Source organism: Ptiloglossa arizonensis, chromosome 1, assembly GCF_051014685.1.
Source record: "Ptiloglossa arizonensis isolate GNS036 chromosome 1, iyPtiAriz1_principal, whole genome shotgun sequence".
In the NCBI taxonomy this organism is placed as follows: domain Eukaryota; kingdom Metazoa; phylum Arthropoda; class Insecta; order Hymenoptera; family Colletidae; genus Ptiloglossa; species Ptiloglossa arizonensis.
In genome coordinates, this window is record NC_135048.1 from 31,853,334 (window position 1) to 31,876,851 (window position 23,518).

General features: G+C 46.3%; 1 protein-coding gene and 1 long non-coding RNA gene across 2 annotated transcripts in view; both read left to right on the top strand.

Annotated features, from left to right (window-relative positions):
• The window catches only part of LOC143147565 (uncharacterized), a 320,816-nt gene extending 301,474 nt beyond the window's left edge, over nt 1–19,342 (top strand). The window contains exon 5 of the mRNA XM_076312915.1: nt 18,134–19,342. Coding sequence (XP_076169030.1) covers nt 18,134–18,380 — 247 coding nt within the window. The 3' untranslated portion in view covers nt 18,381–19,342. The remainder of the gene's footprint in view (nt 1–18,133) is intronic.
• On the top strand, nt 374–17,501 carry LOC143145885 (uncharacterized). The gene is made up of 2 exons (XR_012991801.1): nt 374–568; nt 17,352–17,501. It is a non-coding gene; the product is annotated as an uncharacterized LOC143145885 (long non-coding RNA).
• Nucleotides 19,343–23,518: the final 4,176 nt, after the last annotated feature.

Here is a 23,518-nt window from a genome sequence, read left to right on the forward strand (position 1 = left end):
AATATCAACGTCCATTGGGAACGTCCGTGGGTCGGTCCTCGGTGCTCGAGAAGAGGGCAGAGGATTACGTGGAAACACGCGCGAAATATTTGCCTCGGAAATAAAAGGCGGGGTCGTTATCGATCGTTCTTCCCGTTGAAATGGTCGAGTTTCGACAATTTCAACGATCGATGATTCAAGAATCGTTCAACGCGCTCGTCTACGTACACGTTTCGCGAATACTGGTAACACCAGCGATTAATTATCGCGTAACGTCCCGAAACGTGCCAAGAACGCACGAAACCAATTTCTGGAGAAATTTACATTGTATTTCAGGAGTGACGCGGCGGCAGGGACCGGGACAGAGACCGAAAGAAGCTATTGAATAATCGGCGATGGAAGAATCGAGGAACCGAGTAGGAGGAGGGATCAAACGCGCGACGAACGGTAGAAAAAATATTCGAGCGAGTCGGAGACTCGGTGGTCGATTGCGAACGACCACCCCGATGTGAATGGAACACGTGTACGGTGTCGCGTCTATCTGGAAAGTTCATCGTCACAAAGACCTCCTGAAAGAGTTTCCCAGAATGTGAGCTATCTACGGTGCCCGTGGTGGCGAGTGTGTAATCGAAAGAATCGTGGAACACTTTTCTCATGCAAATACACACCCGGTGGCGGGTGTGGGGAGGGCCCACGGAGGTAGGGACAACGAACTTCTTCTTCGGTCCGCTTAAAACTTCCAACTTCGGTCCTTTTAAATTTAAATGATTTCCCCGCTCGACGGAGCAGCCGTGCGTTCCTCTTCCGTGGAACGTCCCACGTCACCGAAGACGCTGACAAAGGATTCCGAAGCGGATAATTTTCTTTTCGAAAAAAAAAGAGAAAAATTACCGGTTGGGTTACTCGCGAAATGACTCTTTTAAAAATGGAAACTCCCCTCGCGATTCGAACCGCGAACGGATATTTCCGTAGGTTTTCCGCGGCACTGGCGTCGTTATTTCCGGCCCGCGATTTTACACGAGGTCGTAAAACCACACGTTGCTGGTGGTGTTGATGGTGGTGGTGAACGTACTAGCCGCGGTTTAATTATTAAAACGAATAAAATTTTCACCCCGTACGTAATAATAAGCGGCCCTCGCGCGAATATACGCGGCGATAATTACGGGAACCGGCGCGCGTTGGAATCGTAGTAATGTTAAATATATCAGAAATTATCGTTCCGCCACGCTCGTGGCGAACCAATGAGCAGAAAAATATTTGCCTGTAACGCGGGGCCCGGGTTCGGTGGCGGGCTTCTGTGATACCGCGGACCAATTTGAAATTCGAATTATTATAATCACCGGCGCGCGATTAAAAACGAAAAGGCAAAGAGAGCGGTGCGCGCGTGTGTGCCCCACACCGTCCCCCGCACCGCCCCCGCGGGGGCGAGGCCGCGCAACATCTCCGTTGTTCGATGATATAATTATAAAGAGTTACACGGTAGAATGCGTGCTACGAGGCGAGCTTGTTAAATCGAAAATTTCATGCGCATTAAATTAAGAACGGAACGTAACGCGCGTTACAATGTCTACGTATCCGACGCGTACGTTTCCACCGCGGTGATTAACAATAATAAAAAAGAAACGAAGTGAGAAGGGAGCCACGAGTCGAAAAGAAACCGTTTCGCGTACGAATGGCACGAAATACGCGAAATTAATAACACGTGTCTTCGTTTTATTATAGAGGGGAGTGGATTTTAATATCGCCTTCGAATTAAACGGTACGTTCGCGAATCCGACCTTGCGCGATTCGAGAAGTAATGGAATACGCTTCTTTGAGCGTAAAATTCGAGTAGAAGCGACACGACGATGAGAAGGTGAATAGTAGTTCTTTTGGGAAAATTACAAGTGTATTCTTTTGGGGGAATTTACACTGTAAGGATTTTCGAAGATATAGAAAGTGTGGGTCAGAAACGTGTTCAAATACTCTGTTTAACGCTGGGTTTAGGGACATTTCTAGCGTCAAATTAGGGAGATTTCTTGCGTCAAGACGCGTATCAAGAAGAAATAGAATCAAGAGAATTATAAAATTAGAGAGCTTCGAAGAAAATGAATTTCGATACATATTTGTCTCGTTAAATGGATAAAAGTCGGTACGAGTGACCGGAGAATAATGTAAACGGTGTTCGTAATTTTCCTCGTCGATAGAAACGCGTGAAAAGGACGTGTCCCGTAAACCTAGTGTTAAATGTTCACAGGAGAAGACGACGTTGAATTTTTCACCGGTCGTGGAACCGAACGAAGATACGCGTTGATAAAGAAAAAAGAGTGAAAGGAAAAAACGCTCGAGAGAATCGTGAAATCGTGTCCTTCGTAGGTGTGTCTGCGGGCACGTAAAACGTCCTCTTCCGTGTCTCTCGCCACGGAGATCTCCGGTATTGACACAGGACACCGGCATTAAAACGGGATTCTTTTTAATGGGGCGGCAAGCGCGTTAATACCAGCCAGCGCGTCCCGGGATCGTGATTTCGCGAAAGAAAAGCGAGGGGCGGTGGCGGTGGTGGTAGCGGTGGCGGCGGCGGCGGCGCGGAGCTTCCGGTATCCGCGCGGATCCGGTTCGTGCGGAGGGAACCAGAGTGACGAGGTAGAAGAGAAGAGTTATTAAAATGTAAATATGAATCGACAATCTGTAACCCACCGCGTCGCGTTAAGCGCGTGTGCGCTCCCGTGTAGATAAACGTGTCGCGAATATTCGGGGAAAGCGCGACGATGACGATCGCAAATAGGCTCCGCGTGAAACTTGTTCCGACCAACTTTTTCCCATTTTTTATTTATTTTTCTTTTTTTCTTCTTTATTTTTCTCTCCCCTTCTTCTTTTTCATCGTCGACGATTGGCAACTTTGACCGTCTACTTTTCAAGATTATTTTCTCGGGATTTCTTTCTTTCGATACCTCGAGCAAGTGGTTAATTAGAGTTAAACGCGTGTGCGTTGTAGTGTAGATAAACGCGTCGCGAATATTCAAGAAAAGCGCGAAAATGACGATCGCGAATAGACTCCACGCGAAACAAGTATTGACCAATTTTTTTTCTATTTTTCATTCTTTTTCTTTTCTCTTCGTTCTTCTATCCGTGTACTTTTGAAGCTTATTTTCGCGTGATTTCTTTCTTTCGATAACTCTAGCAACTAATTCTAATTCGAGTTAAATTCGTGTACACTACAGTGTAGATAAACGCGTCGCGAAAATTCGAGAAAAGCGCGAGAAAACCAACTAACTACTTTTTATTTTTATTCTTTTTTTTCCCTCGTTCTTCTTTTTCATCGTCAACTCTATCCATCTACTTCTGAAGCTTATTTTCCCGCAATTTCTTTCTTCCAATACGTCGAGCAACTAGCTAATTCGAATTAAAAAGCGCGCAACGACGATCATAAATAGACTCCGCATAAAACTCGTACCGACCAATATTTTTCTACTTTTAATTTTTATTTTTCTCTCCCCTCGTTCTTCTTTTTCGTCGTCGACTCTATCCGTCCACTTCAGAAGCTTACTTTCGCGCGATTTCTTTCATCCGATACCTCGTGGTCACCTCTCGCGAGCAGTTAATTCGAGTTACGAACCGGGGCGTCGATTAATGGTTTTTTATTCCGCGACGGCGAGCCCCGTTGACCGCGAGGATCAGCAGAATCGACGATCGTTGCCAAAAACCCGAGGAATATTCCACGAATCTGCTGGAAATAAAAATTCTTCGGTGTGTTCTGCTTCTGTTTTTTACGGCGCCGGTCATAAATTTACGTTCCCCGCTCTGCTTTCTCTCCGTCGACTGGCTTTACAGATTTATGGACTTATAGATTCTTTCTCCTTCTTCTTCCCCGTCCTTTTGGATTCTAGCGAAGGTGGAACCACGCTATACCCAACCGGGAGTCCTTCATCCCCCTTGTTGCCTTCACCGCCACCACCGCCCCACCCTCGTTCTTCTTCCTTTCGGTTATATTCACTCGACCTGCGAATTATGCGACGGATAAGAAAAAGAGTGGATCCACTTGCCCCAGATATACGTTTGTCTCTCGAAATGTTTCTTCGTGCTTCTTACGATCGGGTGGAGGCCACGCCTCCATCTGTTTCGATCGTCGACTCGTTTCTATCGGATAACAAAGGGGGAAAGTATCGGGAAATTGTTAGTCTCGACGTTTGCTACATTCGCTCGGGGAATTAATCGTCCGGGAAGCAACGATTCGAGTCACAATCTTGAATAGTTTCGAATCGTTTGGAACTTTGTTCAAAATTTATCGTGGAAATCTCGCCTTCTGAAAATACAATGACAAAACTCATTGAACGGTACTGTTCTACATTGAACAATCTATTATAAGGTTCCATCTTCGAGACTCTCTGTAAATATTGGGCTGTTCGTAAAGTATTTTCGTCTTCAAAAATGGAGAATATACAATTCAATAAAATGTTTACACACTCTAAAAGAATCATGTTTCAATTTTACCAAAAAGACAAAATAACTTTCCGAACAACCCGATATTATAAGGCTCCATCTTCGAGATTCCCTATAAATACAAGATTCCATCTTCGAGACTCTCTGTAAATATTCAGCTGTTCGTAAAGTAATTTCATTTTCCAAAATGAAGCATATACAATTTAATAAAATGTTTACACACTCTAAAAGAATCATGTTTCAATTTTACCAAAAAGACGAAATGACTTTCCGAACAACCCAATATTATAAGGCTCCATCTTCGAGATTCCCTATAAACACAAGGTTACATCTTCGAGTCCAAAACCGACCAATCGACCGAAAAACATTTTTTAGAGTCACGTAACTCGACGGAAGCTTTCTTTCTCAAACTTCTCTCGAGACTTCTCTCGAGACTTCTCTCTAGACTTCTCCGAATCTGTTAACGCTCCACAGGAGAATCCTGTTTTCCGCGACGATAATCGCGTCTATTAGGGTACGCGGCATTCCCTCCTCGGGAAGGCCGGTCATCGATTCTTCGACGTTGTAACGAGAAACGGTAGCCAGGTTGCTCGTCGTGGCGAACATCGTGTACTTTGGCGTGCAATTATATCCCGGGCGGATAGCATCTCGACGGAAAAGCATCGAAAGCGAAAATCCCACGGGATGACAGTAACCACAGGCGGTTCCTTTCCATGGCCGGTGGAATCTCATTCTTCGTCCCCTTTTGCAGCCGCATCCCCCGCTCGGGATCGGTGAGGGTCCGCTCGCCTCCTCGACTTTCTCTTCGTCTCCCTCTCCCTCCCTCTTTCTCTCTTTTTCTCCCTCTCCCTCTCTCTCTCTCTCTCTCTCCATTTCCCCGTTTCTCCGTTGATTGCTCTCTCGTGCGCCGCGGCGCACCGGCGGCGGCAGCGGCGGCGGCGGTGGCGGTGGCGGCGGCCGCGATAGCTCATAAATATTCAATGGCCACGCGGCCAAGATAAACTAATTAAAACTTAGATCTCGGTAGTCACTTTAGATTTTTACTTACACAAGAAGCATTTCAGCGGTCGGCCGGCAGGCCCGTAGGAAAAAAAGTCTACACGGTGCCGCGAATCCGATTCGAGTCGAGTGTTCGCGACGACCACGACCACGACCACGACGACCAAGACGACGACCAAGACAACGACCAAGACGACGATGGGCACGCCAAGGAAGCTCCGTTAAGCAGCAAGGAGGTGGACCGTGGGGGAGGGGGAGTAAAGGACCCGCTCTTCCATGCAAAAGGACGCGCAAAGAAAGCTTTGCTCTGTACTTCTCATTAAGGAAACCTTTTCGTTCTCGAAGGGCGGACGCGCGTCCATCCCCCTTTCGCCCGTGACTTTCTACGTTTTTCTTTTCTTTTCTTTTTTTTTTTTTTCTTTCTCGCCGCTTCTTTTTTCCTCGTTCGACTCTTCCTCCGCGTTAAGGCACGAACCTTAACGAGTGACTCGGAAAGAATCACGACCGAGCGAGAAAACCAGACCGTTTATTGTCCTCTTAAATTCGCGCGCGTACGCTGTGTAACCCCTGTGCGCACACGCTCCGCCGGGAAATAATTCCGCGCGGGACAAATAAATTATCGTGGCGAATCACGAGGCGCGGTTCTTCTCTCTCTCTCTTTCCGTCCCGCGATGGTGTCTCGCTTATCGTCGTTCACCGACCCAAAGGAGGCGTTTCGTCCTCTCTGGTTTCCCCACGGTCACGCCAGTCACTTGCAATATCACCGAGCGATCGATACGCGATCCGTGAATAATCGCGCGATCCATTATCGCCGCGTCGGGTTCTTTAACGTCTCCGTCGCTAACGAAATGATTTATTAATCTCGACTCGAGCGACGGAGTGCAGTCTCACGTTCGCTTCGTTTCGATCGAACGCAGTCCAGTTTGCCGTGACGCAAATGTTCTTAGCTCGCGACAACGACGACGACCACGAGTGTTCGCGAGGAAGAAGGTAGAAAATATCGTCCGCGGGATAATCGTCCTCCGCGGCGCGAGTTACTACACCCTCCACCCTCTCCCTCCCCTGTTCGAGAAAGTGGAACCCTTCGGGCGGCGCGTAACGATCCCGAAAGACGCGGGCAGAGATCGGTCGATCCTTCGTTAGAAATTCCGGTGCAATCATATTCGAGCAAATAATTCGTTAGGCCCTTGTTCCGCGGCCTGTTCGTTAGTATAATTAAAATAAATTCAAATGACTTTCTTGTCCCCCGTCTTTTGGTCCACGCGGCGGCCCTCCTCGTTTCTTCGCGTTCTTCAGCCCCGGCCGTGTCTTTCCTTCCTCTTGTCCTTCTTAAATCCGTTGATTAGTGCAAAAATCCGCTTACAAATTAAGCGAAGCCGACGCGAACGCACCGAACTCCCCCGAGGGAAATAATACCGGGCGAAAGACCGTGGGGCCTCCCTAGGGACGAAACGAGGGGGAAAGAGGACGCGGCGGAGGGCGAACGGAAAAGAAACCTGAAAGAGAAGGGTGAGTACTTTAATATCTTAAGTAAACCCGGCTCGGGATAAGGACGGGAAAAAAAAGAGAGTAAGTCCCGCCAGACGAGAGTCGCGAAAGCGGGCTGCCACGCGAAAACACGAGCGACGAATTAAAATACGAATGGGGTGGGGCAGAGGAGAAGTAGGGGTGCTCGCGACGCGACTGAAGAATGTTTTCCTTTTCTCGGGATACGGTGAAACTTTCTTTGAAAATTTTCAAAGATCAACCTACGATAAACGTAGGTATGGAGAACGCGAGCTTAGAAGCGAGAGCGAATTTTTTTTGCTTCGGACCGATGTGACTGGAGATACTTTACATGGAGCGATTGTTTTACCCTTTGGAATCCTCGATTGCCACTTCATTCGGTGTACTCTCTCCAATTTGGTAAACCATCGTGGTTTGATGGAATTGATATTAAAATTTAATTACTACTTTCTTGTAAGATGTAAATATATGTATAAATGTTGAAATGTTTCGTTTTAAATTAATCACACGATTCGAAGGATTTCGTCGAGGTGTAGGTTAGGTTCGGGTAGCAGAAAAGCTTCGAGTAAATGATGTTTAGAACGCGGCTTGAGCAATGGCGAATCGTGCAACGAGGACACTTTGAGTTTCATAAATTGCGACAAGTTCTCGTTTTAATTTCAGGCACGGTGCAACTCGTTTACACTTTCTTTTCGACTGATATGTGTGTATATATTGGGTTGTTCGGAAAGTCATTTGGTTTTCCAAAATGTCGAGTATGTAATTTAATAGAATGTTTATACACTCTGAAAAAATTGTGTTTCATTTTCACCGAAAAACGAAAAAGGCGGTATCGTAATAACCCGCGTACAGGTGTCGTAATATTTTCCAAAATGGAGAGTATGTAATTTAATAAAATGTTTATACACTCTGAAAAAATCGTGTTCCATTTTCACCAAAAGAAACGAAATTACTTTCCGAACAACCTAATATAATAAATTTTCTAAAAAGGACTAGACCGCGTCAAATTGCCTTAAAAAGTGTCTTAGAGCGATAAAGCACATTTAGGATTCGCTTTAATATTCCCTGACAGTGTTCTCAAAGTGTCCAATTTTTAACATTCCATTTTGGAAAATAAAATGACCTTCCGAACTACCCAATAGATCGGATCCCTTCAAGAGTATCGTACCGCGTCAACTTATTCCTATTCGTTGGTAATAATTATAGTACAGCGGAATCCACTTATCGCGATCACATTGGGACTCGACCGTAGGAATAATTAGTTGATAATATTACACAGAGGATACAAGATTGTCGTTATCGAACTCAATTTATTCTAAACAATTACGACACCTGTACGCGGGTTATTACGATACCGCCTTTTACGCTACTGCTTACAATGTTACACAATCGTGTAGAATACGCTTTGGTTAAAACTAACTCTCAAAAATAAGTTCTCTTCTTTGTTCCCAAGTACAATTAACACAATTAATACCATTATTACTTTCGTTACCATTTTATTCTCAACCTTATTATTTTCAACTAATTTTGTATTTCGAGAACCGATTGCAAGAAAGACCGATTGATAACGTTATCCGTGATTATAGTAACCGGATTCCCCTGTATCTGATTTCGTTCAGCACTAAAAGGTGCGAGAACATATCATGCTTACAATGTTACACTCGTGTAGAATACGCTTTGAAATGAAAAGATCTCTTCTTTGTTCCCGAGTACAATTATCACAATTAATACCATTATTACTTTCGTTATCATTTTATTTTCAAACTTACTATTCTTAACTAATTTCGTACGTCGAGAACCGATTGCAAGAAAGACCGATTGATAACGTGCGAGAACACGTTACGCTACAATGTTACACACTGGTGCAGAATACGCTTTGGTTAAAACCAACTCTCAAAGAAAAGCCTCTTCTTTATTCCCGAATACAATTATCACAATTAATACCATTCTTACTTTCATTACCATTTTATTTTCAACCTTATTATTTTCAAGTAATTTCGTACGTCGAGAACCGATTCCAAGAAAGACCGATTGATAACGATATTCGTAATTATAGTAACCGGATTCCCCTGTATCTGATTTCGTTCAGCACTATAAAGGTGCGAGAACATATCATGCTTACAATGTTACACACTCGTGCAGAATACGCTTTGGTTAAATCTAACTCTCAAAGAAAAGCCTCTTCTTTATTCCTGAATACAATTATCACAATTAATACCATTCTTACCTCCATTATATATTTCATTATTACTTTCATTTTATTTTCAACCTTACTATTTTCAATTCATTTTCGTATTTCGAAAGCCAACGATTGCAAGAGCGAACGATTGATAACGTTATCCGTGATTATAGTAACCCGATTCCCCTGTATCTGATTTCGTTCAGCACTATAAAGGTTAGGAACTTTGTTCCCAAGTACAATTGTCACAATTAATACAATTCTTACCTCCATTATATATTTCATTATTACTTTCATTTTATTTTCAACCTTACTATTTTCAATTAACTTTCGTATTTCAAAATCCAACAATTGCAAGAGAGACCAATTGACAACGTTATCCGTGATTATAGTAACCCGATTCCCCTGTATCTGATTTCGTTCAGCACTATAAAGGTTAGGAACTTTGTTCCCAAGTACAATTGTCACAATTAATACAATTCTTACCTCCATTATATATTTCATTATTACTTTCATTTTATTTTCAACTTTACTATTTCCAATTAATTTTCGTATTTCGAAAGCCAACGATTGCAAGAGCGAACGATTGATAACGTTATCCGTGATTATAGTAACCAGATTCCCCTGTATCTGATTTCGTTCAGCACTATAAAGGTTAGGAACTTTGTTCCCAAGTACAATTGTCACAATTAATACCATTCTTACTTCCATTATATATTTCATTATTACTTTCATTTTATTTTCAACCTTACTATTTTCAATTCATTTTCGTATTTCGAAAGCCGACGATTGCAAGAGCGAACGATTGATAACGTTATCCGTGATTATAGTAACCAGATTCCCCTGTATCTGATTTCGTTCAGCACTATAAAGGTTAGGAATTTTGTTCCCAAGTACAATTATCACAATTAATACCATTCTTACCTCCATTATATATTTCATTATTACTTTCATTTTATTTTCAACCTTACTATTTTCAATTCATTTTCGTATTTCGAAAGCCGACGATTGCAAGAGCGAACGATTGATAACATTATCCGTGATTACGGTAACCGGATTCCCCCGTATCTGGTACGGTGTCGGCAGGACGTAGGTGCGAGAAACACGTTACGGCCAGGAGCGTAAACGAAGTAGGCGTCCACCGCGTCCTTGGGTATTTGTCTGGACGGTCTCGCTTATTAGCGCCCTACGGAGTAATCCTGGCGAGTTCCGCCACGGAGTAATTCGAGAACGCGGCGAGACGCGTCGAAATTCGACAGGTCGGTCCCCTTAAGAGGGCATCATTAGGGTTGTTCCGATTCCCCGTGACTCATCCCGCGTAGGACTCGATATATCGGCGTTGGCTCGCACACGCGCTCGATTTCACCATAAAACGTGCACGCTCCTCGGGGTTCTCTCGGTTGTGTTTGAATGTGGGCGGGGTGGGTTGCCATTTGCAATGCAAACGATAACACAGCGTATCGCACGAAAACGCGCACACAGACAGACGTACCGGGCAAATGGACGGGAGGAGGAGAAGGTGGTGCCGGTGGAGGGAACCGGGGCACGGGGGGGGCGACCAAGGGGACGACCAAGGGGGCACCGGAGAGGGAAGAACACGGAAGGAAGGAGCGACGAAAAGAGAATCGTCCGCAGAGATTCCGCGCGGACGAGCGACTCTTTCCGCGGGACGATCCAGCGATCGCTCGATACCACCGGAAACGATCGTTCGATACGCGGTGGGACCGTCATCATCTGGGATTAACGTTTGTTCTCGTTACGTGTATAGATTTACACGTGGGAATCGCTTTGGGGAGAGATTCCAGAGGACCGGTGAAAAGTTGGGACAAACGTTCCACTTGACCTTGTTTTCCAGTTGGCGGTTCGATGGATGGAAGGTCGAACTAATTCTAACTGTTTACGAACGGAACTGGATCTTCGACTGGGACCTACGTGGGTAGTTCGATTCCTCTTGGTATCTCGCGCAACTGTGATCGAGATTACTACTTTCGGAGTGTCGAGAAGGTATTCGATTTAACTTAGAGATGTAGGGTGTAGAGAAATCTTCGTGATGGCGCAAAGCTTCCATAGTGACCAATCAGAGTTTGTCAAAGAACAAACTTCCTTAAGAATAAGGTCAAGCAGGACGTACGTTTACACAGACCTAGACATCTATCGTCTATAGAAATCTTCGTGATGGCGCAAAGCTTCCACAGCGATATCTAACAATCAGAGTTTGTCAAAGAACAAGCTACCTCAAGAACAAGGTCAAGCAGGACATTCGTTTACACGGACCTAGATATCTATCGTCTATAGAAATCTTCGTAATAACACAAAGCTTCCATAGTGATATCTGACTATCATAGTCTATCAAAGAACAAACTTCCTCGAGAACAAGGTCAAGCAGGATATACGTTTACACAGACCTAGATATCTATCATCCATAGAAATCTTCGTAATAACACAAAGCTTCCATAATGATACCTGCCAATCACAATCTATCAAAGAACAAACTTCCTCAAGAACAAGATCAAGCAGGACACACGTTTACACAGACCTAGATATCTATCATCCATAGAAATCTTCGTAATAACACAAAGCTTCCATAATGATACCTGCCAATCACAATCTATCGAAGAACAACCTTCCTCAAGAACAAGGTCAAGCAGAACATACGTTCATACCCACCATCGTACATTATTTTCACACACAAGATCAATCCCCATGGTTCCTAGGTACCACGAGTCTCCCTATACCCGCGTCTTCGTCTTGGTAGAATTAAAAACGTTCCAAAACAGGTTCCAAGAAGTCGAACGAAAGATTCCGAAGAAAGACCTCTCGATTGACCACGAATATCGAAGTAAACTGATACCCATATACAGGATCCAAGCGAGCAGCGTACGCTCTAGAAAATCGCCTCAAGGAGGAATAAAAGCAACCAGCGGCGGCCAACATCGTCGTCCCACCTGGTCTCGCGCGAAAGAACTTTCCTGACCCATCGATCAGCGGAACAAGCTAGAAACTGCTTCTTTTTTTCTTTCTTTTCTGGCACGTAGCGCATTTCATTTACACCAGGGGCCAGAGAAAGAGGAGAGCGAAAGAGAGAGAGAGAGAGAGAGAGAGAGAGAGAGTGAAAGAGAGCGAGAGAGAGAACACGCTATCGGGCTCGCAATCTCCGCGAAGTCGGCGTGCCACGCGAAGAGGGAACCCCGTTGGTCTGCAGAGCTTACGCAACTAGAGAGGGGCAGCGGGGGTCGGCGAAGGGGGCCGCGATACGGGGGTTGGCGGGCGGCGGCGAAGTGGCAGCAACCCGTCGGGGGCCACCGAATGCCGTTCCATGGCACGCGGAACACGGAATATCCGTTTTAGAAATGAGCTTACTTTAAGGCCGTCCAACGACCCGCCTTCCTGCGGGATCCCTCCGCGCGATGGAGATCGGTAATTAATCATTTAGGAAGCTGCCCTGGCTTCTCTCTCTCTCTCTCTCTCTCTCTTTGTGGCAAGTAGTACGAAGAGAGGGGAGCTGGTGCTCGGGAGGCAGGGGTTAAACGGAATAAAAGGCAAGCTCGTGTGTGTACGACCGGCACGACCGAGGAAACGCCAAATGGCCAGCGTGGACTGAGATTGGCTTCGACCACGAACGCCGGCGTTCCGGCTTACGTAGAACTGGGGCTTCCATTACATACGTACCACCTACCGGCCACTGGCGTAGAAATGGGATCCCCCGGCGCGCGCCCCCTTTTTCGCGCGCGAAACTCGTCTCGTCGTCGCGTGGACCCACGATCCTGAAAACAGAACAGACACAGGGAACGTCTACGAGGTCACGTACCAGATCGCGCAGGGGACCACTTACACGACGAGTTTTCAACGAATCCTTGACTTTCAAGACTTGGTCGACGACCAGTTTACGGTATCTTCGCGTAAAGTCTCTGCGCGAAAAGACACCCAAAGATTCCTCGGTTTGTCCGCGATTAGAAACTAAATTGACCCACAAACCCCTTAAGAGGCGATCGATAACCAAACGAGAATACATTGGCGTAAAAAAACTGGCCGGCCGAGTGAACGAGGGAAAGTGATATCCGGGGAAGGTTTCTCGCGTATAATTTATCGCTGTCGCATGGAGCGTTTAATACGCGCACGGTGTATACGATCGTGGAACGGAGGGTGGTATAACGGTCCTACGACATTGCAACCCTCTCGTGCGTAGGACGAAACCACGTTCCCACTAACTACACCGCGGGAGTGTAGGTACGTAAACCGTGTATCCTACGTATGTTACGAGTCGTTATCGCAATCTCGACCCCGTTTGATATAACAGTCACTGTGACGACTATCGTCTTCCGACACGCGAGGCCGTTGCAGGGTTTTACACACCCTGCACGGACCTCTATGAAATTGTTACAATAGGTGGAGTAACTAACGGCGACGGCGATAACGGCGATCTAACGACCATCGCCGGGAGGATATCGCCCACGGCTTACGGAACGCTACCAGAAAGGACAAAGGTCTTTTTCTTTTCTCCTTTCCGTCCCTCGACCACCTCCTCCACCTTCGCTTACCGCCCCCCGACTCTCTCCTTTCTCTCTACCGCCCCGTTATTCTCGTGTCGGCCACGGTATTTATACACCGAAACCATGAAATTCTTTAATTTGCACGCGCAGATCTACGCGGTGTTAATTTACACGTGAACAACGAGGCTCGAAAACGAAGGCGCGATATTTCTCGATATCGCGATCGAACGATCCCGAAGATGCACCGTGCGCGTTGGTAATTAAAATTAATTAAAAGCACAATGGGAACGAACGAAACGAACCGGGGAGGGTAGGGATAGGATAGAAATCGCGGATAATTAAACGCGAGTCGGTGTTCTTTCGTAAATTATCGTCCCCGTGCATAAAGCGCGGGCGACGTTTACGGGTATTATAATTCCGCGGTGGATGCTCGGTTATTTATCGGGGGCCATAACTCGCGGGCCGAAAATTCGAAATTCCCGGTGTCTCCCGCGGGACGAGCGAGCACCGGCCGATCCGGATACGTGGCAAATAAAATTCCGTCGCTCGAGCGGCTCCCCGCCCTGGACGTCAATTAGCGGTCGGATGGATACAATTAGCCCGGTGAAAAAGAACGGAAGGACCGTAGGGTCCGTAGGGCGGACACCAAGACGGCTCGTGCGGGGAGACAGGGGTTGGACGATTCCTGACAAGATCCATAAACGCGGCCCGCTGCGATCCGTGACCGTTAGAAGGTGCTAACGAGCGTTCCCTCGCTAGAGTCGATCCTTCGAATCCGAGCAACGTCCCAAGGGCTGCCATTACCGTTGCCTTTGCTGTCCCCGCCATTATCTGCTACGCTACCACCCTTCTAGCTTTTCTCTCTCTCTCTCTCTCTCTCTCTATGTCTCTCGTTCTATGTCCTCCAACCACCCCCTTTGGAATCACAGCCCTCCTCGTTAACCTCGAAACGATCCTTCTAGGAGGGTTTCTCTCCCTCCGGTTCTCCCGCTCTCGTCTCCTTCCGCCAACGCTCTCGCCTCCTCTGTTTACCGATACACTTCCGACCCACCCTCCGAGCCGAGTAAATACACGATCGGCCATTTCTTTGGGAACAACACCGGGGGAAGATCGATCCTCCTCGAGAACGGCGTTCAAATTCCTAGCCGGTTTTCCAAACTCTTCTCGGCGATTTGAACGCGTTAGGTTTGGCTTAGGTCTGGGTTAGGAAAGAGTACTTGATCGGGATACGTTTCGGTTCTTCGAAGTGCTCGAGCAAACATCGATGGTGTCCACGTTCTACGTTCGAGATGGTGGATGTACGTGTTACGTGACGCCATTGTTGGGGTGCTTACCGTAGCGATGGCTAGTTTGTTAATTTATGGCGCAGAGCGATGACTTTTCAAAGCAGTAATTTTTTGATTCGTGTAACGTTTCTACGCTTGCAAGTTTTTTTTTCTTTTTTTTTATTTACACTTTGAACCCAGTACAGGGTTATTAGCAGCATGCACATTGGTGTGCATACTAACTGAACAAAAAAAGAATGGTATACATGAGTCAAAGATTACTCGAACATACAAAACGATACATAAATAGATCCTTATAACTAGTGATTGATGTTGGAAGTTCTTGACAGGGATGTATAGAAATCTATAAAATGGGTCTTTTCTTATTTACTATAACTTATAACTCTAAGATGAATATTCTCTCGCGTGTTGTACCTTCCTGAAATATTAATGTGGAATAATGGAATTGTTGGACACAAGAGAAGAATAAATAGAACGTTTATTTAAATAGTAGAAGATAATACAGTCACGCGGCGGGACATGGAGATGAACGAATGACTAGATCGTAACGGCCATGTTGGAACATCAACCGAAAAATATCAAAGTCAGTAACGATCCCCTCCCCCATGTCTTGACTTCTCAAGGGCTACATCGGTCCAAATCGTTGTATTCCAATATTACTATAACTCTAAAATAAATATTCCTTCGCGTATTGCACCTTCCGGAAATATTAACATGGAATAATACTAAGTAACTTTTTCCACCGGAAAAAGTTTAAGAGGAAACTTTCCAGGTACCACACCAAACAGATTGGTACCTGGAACATCCAGGTGTCGTCTTTCCAAGCTCCCCATAGCTCGTACTCCTAACGCGAGCACGAATGTCACGAGAGAGCGTACAGAGGTGATCTTTCACCTTTGTTCGAACGAAGTACAAATTGTAAACGGACGAAGTAAAGTGAACGGCCGTGAAATCCACCGGAGAATATTGTTTCGTTGATACGGGGTCGGAGGCGAACCGTTTGCCTTTAATACGGCCGCTAGCCCGAAACGGGCAGGACTCGTAGGCGGAACGCATCCAACTATCTCTTAAGTATGTTTTCACAAACAGCAGCCCAGTATTCCGGCGAGTGGACCCCGATCGAGTTTCCCGCTTGCAAAAACAAGCCGCTCGTGTTTTCGCGCGATGATCAGTCCACCGTGAATCGGAACCGCCCGCGTACCTTCTGTTTTTGCACGCAGAGAAACAACAGTTTTCACCATCCAACCACCCCGCTTGGAACCCATTCCTGTTCCAACGCGGAACGTAGCCCCATCGCGACGCGACTACGGGAGGCGGAGGAGGGGCATTATTTCGCGCGGTCGTGTAAAAATATACGATCGAGAGGTCGCTCGATCGAGCGCAAAACGCCTTCGCGTAAAAACGACCCGATTCCACCTATCCATCCACCCCCCTCTGGTTAACGAACGCTCCCGAGCTCTCGAGCAACAACCTCACCGCGGTTAGCCCCGCTTCCTCTCTCCCTCTCCGTTTCTCTCGATGGTAATAATTAAGCCGTCGTTAACGAACGGAGCAACAAATGAGATTCTAAACGCACCGCAAGGGTGACTACGTTTCACACCGATAACTCGAAAATATAAAACGCACACCAGGAAACACCGCGAGACGAGACGAGACGGGACGAGACGAGACGAGACGAGACGTTTCTCATTACGCTCATTGTATGTCTGTCTCGCATTAGTTTCCAGCCGGTCGTTAATTGCCGCTACCGTGCTACGATTACGTGCGCCGATAACGGATTTGATTATAACTGTTAATCGCGGGGCATGCCGCGATTACGCTCAGATTATAACTAATTATTGACTTAAACACCACGTGAGTGGCCCGAGAGCGGGTTCCCGAGGCGCGTTCCTCCGTCTCGCACAATACGTCGAATTTCTCACGCGGATGCGTAGCACGCACCCGTGAACGTTCACGCGTACAATGAATCGGTTAAGTACGTTGAACCGTTTTCTTTTCTTTTCTTCTTTTTCCTTTTTTTTAGACCCGGGTCCGAACTAACGCTGCCGGGGGGGAATCGTGCCCCTGTTTTTCAAAGTGTCGCGACCACGACAATGACTAGATTCTCCGTGAAAATTAAACCGCGGAGAGAATCAATCGGTTAAGTATGTGGAACACTTTTCTTTTTTTTTTTTTCTAGCCCCGAATCCATACTAATCGTCAAGCAGAATCATGCCCCTGTTCTTTAAAATGTCACAATCACGACCACAACGACAACAACTAGATTCTCCGTGAAAATTAAACCGCGGAGAGAATTAATCGGTTAAGTATGCGGAACACTTTTTTTTTCTCTTTTTTCTAGCCCCGAGTCCAAACTAACCGCAAGAAGGATTCGTGCCCTTGTTTTCAAAGTGTCGCGACCACGACAATGACTAGATTCTCCGTGAAAATTGAACCGCGGAGAGAATTAATCGGTTAAGTACGTTGAACCGTTTTTTTTAATTTTTTTTCTAGCCCTGAATCCAAACTAACTGACAGGAAGAATCGTGCCCCTGTTTTTCAAAATGTCGCGACCACTACCACAACGACATCGACGAAACTCTCTGTGAATATTAAACCGAGGAGACAGTGAATCGGTTAAGTACGTTGAACCGTTTTCTTTTCTTTTTTTTCTAGCCCTGAGTCCAAACTAGCCACAAGGGAGAATCGTGTCCCTGTTTTTCAAAGTGTCGCGACCACAACAACTAGATTCTCCGTGAAAATTGAACCGCGGAGAAAATGAATCGGTTAAGTACATTGAACCATTTTCCTTTCTTCTTTTTCTATCCCCGAGTCCAAACTAATCATCAGAAAAAATCATGCCCCTGTTCTTTAAAATGTCGCGACTACGAGCACAACGATAACGACGAGATTCTCAGTTAAAATTAGACCGCGGTGCCAATGAATCGATTAAGTACGCTTTTCTTTTCTCTTTTTTTTTTCTAGCCCCCGAGTCGAAACAAGCCACCGGGGTGAATCGTGGCCCTGTTTCTCAAAGTGTCGCGACCACAACAATGACTAGATTCTCCGTGAAAATTAGACCGAAAAGAAAATGAATCGGTTAAGTATGTGGAACCGTTTTTCTTTCTTCTTTTTCTATCCCCGAGTCCAAACTAATCATCAGAAAAAATCATGCCCCTGTTCTTTAAAATGTCACAACCACGACCACAACGATAACGACGAGATTCTCAGTTAAAATTAGACCGCGTTGCCAATGAATCGATTAAATGCACTTTTCTTTTCTCTTTTTTTTCTAGCCCCCGAGTCGAAACTAGCCACCGGGGTGAATCGTGGCCCTGTTTCTCAAAGCGTCGCGATCTCGACGCCAAACGACGGGATTTCACCGGGAAAATTGGACCGCGCGAGTGGTCCGCGGAAAACGAGAACAACGTCGCCGCGGTTGCAGACACGGAAGAAAGAAGCCGAGGAGAAGAGGTTCGTTCGGGCTCGCTCGGGGAACGGGAACGGAAACCCCGTCGTAAATCACCGAGCAGTACGGAATAACTGACAGAACCGCGATAAATCAGGGATCCCGGGGCAAACCGAATTAGGAAATTGCCTGCTTAAAAACCGCAATGACGTTAATCCCCCGGCACGCAGCGGCGGATCCGGGCTACCCGTACCGTCGCGGAAAATAAAACTGATCCGGATCCAAGGAGCGGTTTCCGTATCGCGGTGCGCGCCGGCCGGAATAATGCGGAATAAAATCAACGTAACTCAATCGCCGGGTTGTCTTTCGAGATCAGCCTCTCCCCGTCTTGGGGGCCGACTGATAAATGTTCGATACCGACTACCTGTGTATACGTACCGTATACGTGGTACCCGTACCCTCTAATTCCCCGTCGACCTCGACGCTGCGTCGAACCGAGGAAGCGATAAACCTTTCGCGTCCAAAAAATCGTTTCTCGCGAAATTTATCGCCGGTTCGACGTCTCTCTGGCGTTCCGGACCGACGCTGGGATTCTCTCTTTTTCGTAGGTGCCCCCGCGCGCACGCGTGTGCATTCTCTCTCTCTCTCTCTCTCTCTCACGTACGACTTCTGCATACCGTATTATGCGTTTCTCTGATCGGTACATCGGTGATATACGGTCGAGACGGGTATACTTCGCGCCGAGGTGAATCTCTCGCGTCGAAAACACTCGCGACTTTCTGGAACGTAGCGACGCTTGCGCTGAGGTTCACGGAGAACTCGCAATTATCGAGTACCGGTGACCTTCGTACACGGTGACCCCGGCGATTCGACTCGTGAAATTCTCGCGAAAATCGAAACCGTTAGCTCGGTCGAGATTCGAGAGATAAGTGGATTACACGCGAGTAGCAAAGGGTTGCACGTTTCGGGAGCCTTTGCACCGACGCCTGATATGTTTAACCGTGAATATCTTTGAGGTTAGGTTCGAAGACGGTCTCTCGACTGTCTCTGTATTGTACTTTTGTGTTTGCGGAATAAAGATACTATGTTTGCGAGAGTAACGAATCATTTTTCCCTGCACTTCTTAGATAGTAAGGAAGAGGTTCTTGCAGCTGAAAGATTCCCTGAGAAAACTATAGAGACTCTGGGACTCGAATTCGTGAATTCTGGAGTATGGAAGTAGCAAGAGCGAGAATTTAAAAAATTGTAGAGTTTGGAAAAGTCTTCTTTGAAAATTCAACAATTCGACCGCCCTTTGGCCAGAGTTATTGAAAAATTGATCACCGGGTGAGTACCTTAGTTAACGCATTAAGTTGCATATTAAGATTGAAAATATCAGTACCATTCCTTCTAAATTGTTTTACACGGTTTTTGTAACATTTCTTGCAATATTTTCCGACTTCTCTTCCACGTTTTCTCTCCAATCTGTGATGCAACGTTCAAGTTGCTCGAGTCGGCAATATCGCCAGCGCAAACAAAAAGGTAAACAGAACGAGCTCGACGCTCAACGTTTTACGAGAGTTCGCTAGTGTCTCTGAAAAAAATCAATCTTTAAAAAATCCAACACACCCTTTCAAACGGCAAATCGGAATTCAGAGAGTCGACAAAGATAGAAACCTTCGAACAATATACTATACATCAAAATGTATCTTTTCGAACTAGTGTTTCTCAAATTGCCGACCAATGACGAACTCTTTTACTTTTTCCTCCAATCTGAAAACCAACAGTGAACTCTTTCACTTTTTTCCCCCAATTTCCACTCAACGACAAACCCTTTCCCTGTTGTTTCCAAGACCAGAGAACTCTTTTTCTTTTCTTCCAATGTGAACTTCTCCACTTTTTGTTCCTAATCCGAGATCAATGGCAAACTCTTCCTCTTTTATTTCCATGTCCAAGACCAACGAACCTACTTTTCATCCAATAGTGAACTCTTCCACTTTTTTCCTCCAATTTCCACCCAACCACAAACCCTTTTCCTTTTCTTTCCGATCCAAGACCAAAGAACTCTTTCGCTTTTCTTCCAATATGAACTTTTCCACATTTGTTTCCAATCCAAGACCAATGGCAAACTCTTCTTCTTTTATTTCCAATCCAAGATCAACGAACCTACTTTTCATCCAATGTGAACTCTTCTACTTTTTTCCCCTAATTTCCATACAACGACAAACCCTTTCCCTGTTGTTTCCAAGACCAGAGAACTCTTTTCCTTTTCTTCCAATGTGAACTTTTCCACTTTTCGTTTCCAATTCGAGACCAATGGCAAACTCTTCCTCTTTTCTAATCCGAGACCAATGGCAAAACCTCAACAAAACTCTTCCTCAACAAACCTACTTTTCATCCAACGTGAACTCTTCCACTTTTCCTCTTCAATTCTCGACCACCCTTCCATTCTTCTTCCAAATTAAAACCACAAACTAACCAAAATTTTTCCCACGACGCAACCCACTCGTGTCACCGCGCGTTGCAAACAAATAGAGAAACGACACTCGCTCGACGTTCAACGCTGGAATAAAAGTCACTTGGATAGCCAAGTCGCGTCGTTCCGTTTTGCGAATTTATACAAACACGGCGACCCTTTTGTACCCGGTGTAACGGGTACAGGAACGGGGCAAACGAGCCTGCCAGATTTTCGAGCTCGCTACAATAGGCCCGGAATTAATGCGCGACCGTGCGCGAGCCTGTCTGACTTCCCTTCCGGAATATGGAACGGAGCCGCTAATGAGTTTTGCCTCGCGGCGGCGGTAGAGGCGGAGGCGGTGGAGGCGGTAGAGGCGGTGGCGGCGTGCCTAAACGTACACACGGTCGCAAGCGATCCGTGAGAGAGCGTATCGCGAAACGACGGAGCATAAGCGATCGACGCACGATATTATACGACGATAACCGATTACAACGTAACAGGGAATCGGCGTAAATAGCTGATCACGAATCGTGACCGGGACAAACGAACCAGCGGACGTACGGGACGAGGTGACGTGCACCAATGGACAGACGTTCCGCCTCGGCGCATTAATCGAGTTATTAATTATGTAGTCTCATGGTAATTGTGCCTGTAATCTGCCCGCGACGCCGTAAAATATCCATGCGATTTACGTTCGGTTGGATTCGGATTTCGGTTCAAATGAGCCGTGACCGTTTCAACGTGTTCCCACCGGCTTGCAATCCGCCCACGATATCACGTGCTTCTTGCGCGAAACGTCCGCGAATCGTGAACCGTGGTTCCGTTTCGGTGGCGTATTAATGGCGCCTCTCGTATATACGTGTCACCGGTGACGATTCTGCTCGCATCTTTGTTCGACTCGCTGGAAAACTTGGGTCTGGGTACGAAGGTGTTGACTGAACACGGATGATGAGTGTTTGGGACAGAAGGTATATTAAAGACACGTGGCGAAAGTGTACGAGTGTGAGACGTTCAGGAACGTAGCACAATTCGGAGATCATTGTGTCAGTGAATTAATAATGCCCTCAAAAATACCTGTCGCGAGTAATGATTGTAACCACATCTTTGTTCGACTCGAAAAATTTTGGTCTAAATACGGAACTTTAGAGACACATGGTATCAGTGTGAGATGTCCAGGAATGTAGAGCGATTCAGAGATCATTTTAGGAGCGAACAATGCCCTCAAAAACGAGTGATGATTTCAACCACATCTTTGTAGACTCGGTGCTGGAAAACTTGAGTCTAGGTACGAAGGTGTTTGCTGAGCACGGATGATGAACGTTTGGGATAGAAGGTATATTAGAGACACTTGGTGCAAGTGTGAAACGTTCAGAAACGTAGCACAATTCGGAGATCATTGTGTAAGCGAATTAATAATGCCCTGAAAAATACCTGTCGCGAGTGATGATTGTAACCACATCTTTGTTCGACTCGAAAAAGTTAGGTCTACGTGGCTACGTACGGAGAATGAGCGTTTAGAACAGAAGGAATGTTAGAGACACATGTCGCGAGTGTACGAGTGCAAAACGTTCAAAAACGGAGATCTAGAGGTCATTTTATCAGCGAATTAAGAACATTCTCGGAAATATGTGTCGCGAGTAATGATTTTGGCCTCCTCTTTGTTCGACACAATGTTACAGAACTTGGGTATAGAGACACTTAAAGGTGTTAGCCTCGTGCGAAGTATAATTACGCATAAATGAACACTGATGTACAGATAACGAGAGAAAGAACCCTAGAAACGAATCCTTGGAATACAAATGGATTTTTGTATGTGTGGAAAACGTACACAAGTCGTTCAAAAGCATAGCGCAATTCGAGGATCGGGGATCGATTGAAAACACAAGTGTTAGGACCAGAGTCTACACTGGCGCGTAGTTCAAAAGAGAAAACTAGATAATAAATTATCAAAATAAGTTTCTGAAACGATCTTTCAACCCATATCTATAAAACCATGAAAAGTGCAACGCGATTCGAGAATCGTTCGGTTGGAAATCCGAGTGGTCGTTCGAGACCCTCGTCCCGTGACGCAGCGCCGCGAGCGCAATAGCTACCCAATTACCCTAATTTAATTATAATTCCCTTCTAAACATTGTTTCCTCCCTCCGGAAAAGCTTGCTCGGTGTTCCCTTGCGGAGTTTCGAAAATAATTTCCTACCTCGCGTAGCGCGACTTTCGGTCGTCCGCGAGCCGAGCAACACCGGTCGTGGTAATCGTTCTCGGTGGGGCATAAACATTTTAACGGTCCCCCGTAAATCCTTTATCGTCCCAGCGGTGAAACACCGGTCCGTGAACCACGCCGCTGTTGATAAAGTGCGAGCACAATCCACGAAAGAAGGCGTACAGGTCGCGGGAATCGACTCGAGCCGAGACTCGAGACATCAAAGAAACCACGCACGGTGGCTACCCTGTTCGTTCCTGGCCACGTTTCCACGAGAATCCTCGGCGAACGGGCACCTGTCGTGTAACCCAAGGTGCACGCCTTGGGCCGCGCCGAGCACAGAAGTAAGTGTACACTTAGTTTTCTGGCACGGGGTGCGTGCAAGGAGCCGCGGCTACGGTTATTACACGCGTCACGCGGCACACCGCCGTCACGCACCCTCCTTCCTCGCGCGACCTACCCCCCCACCCCGCCGCACACCCCACCACCCCTACGCGGTGGTCTTATCGTCACCCTTTATCTTGTCAACCGAAGGGGCAGTCCCATTACGCCACTTACGGGGCACCGACTCGCGCGCACCTTCCTCTCTCCGAAAGAGGACGGAACCAGCTTAAACAACCTCGACCGGAACCTGC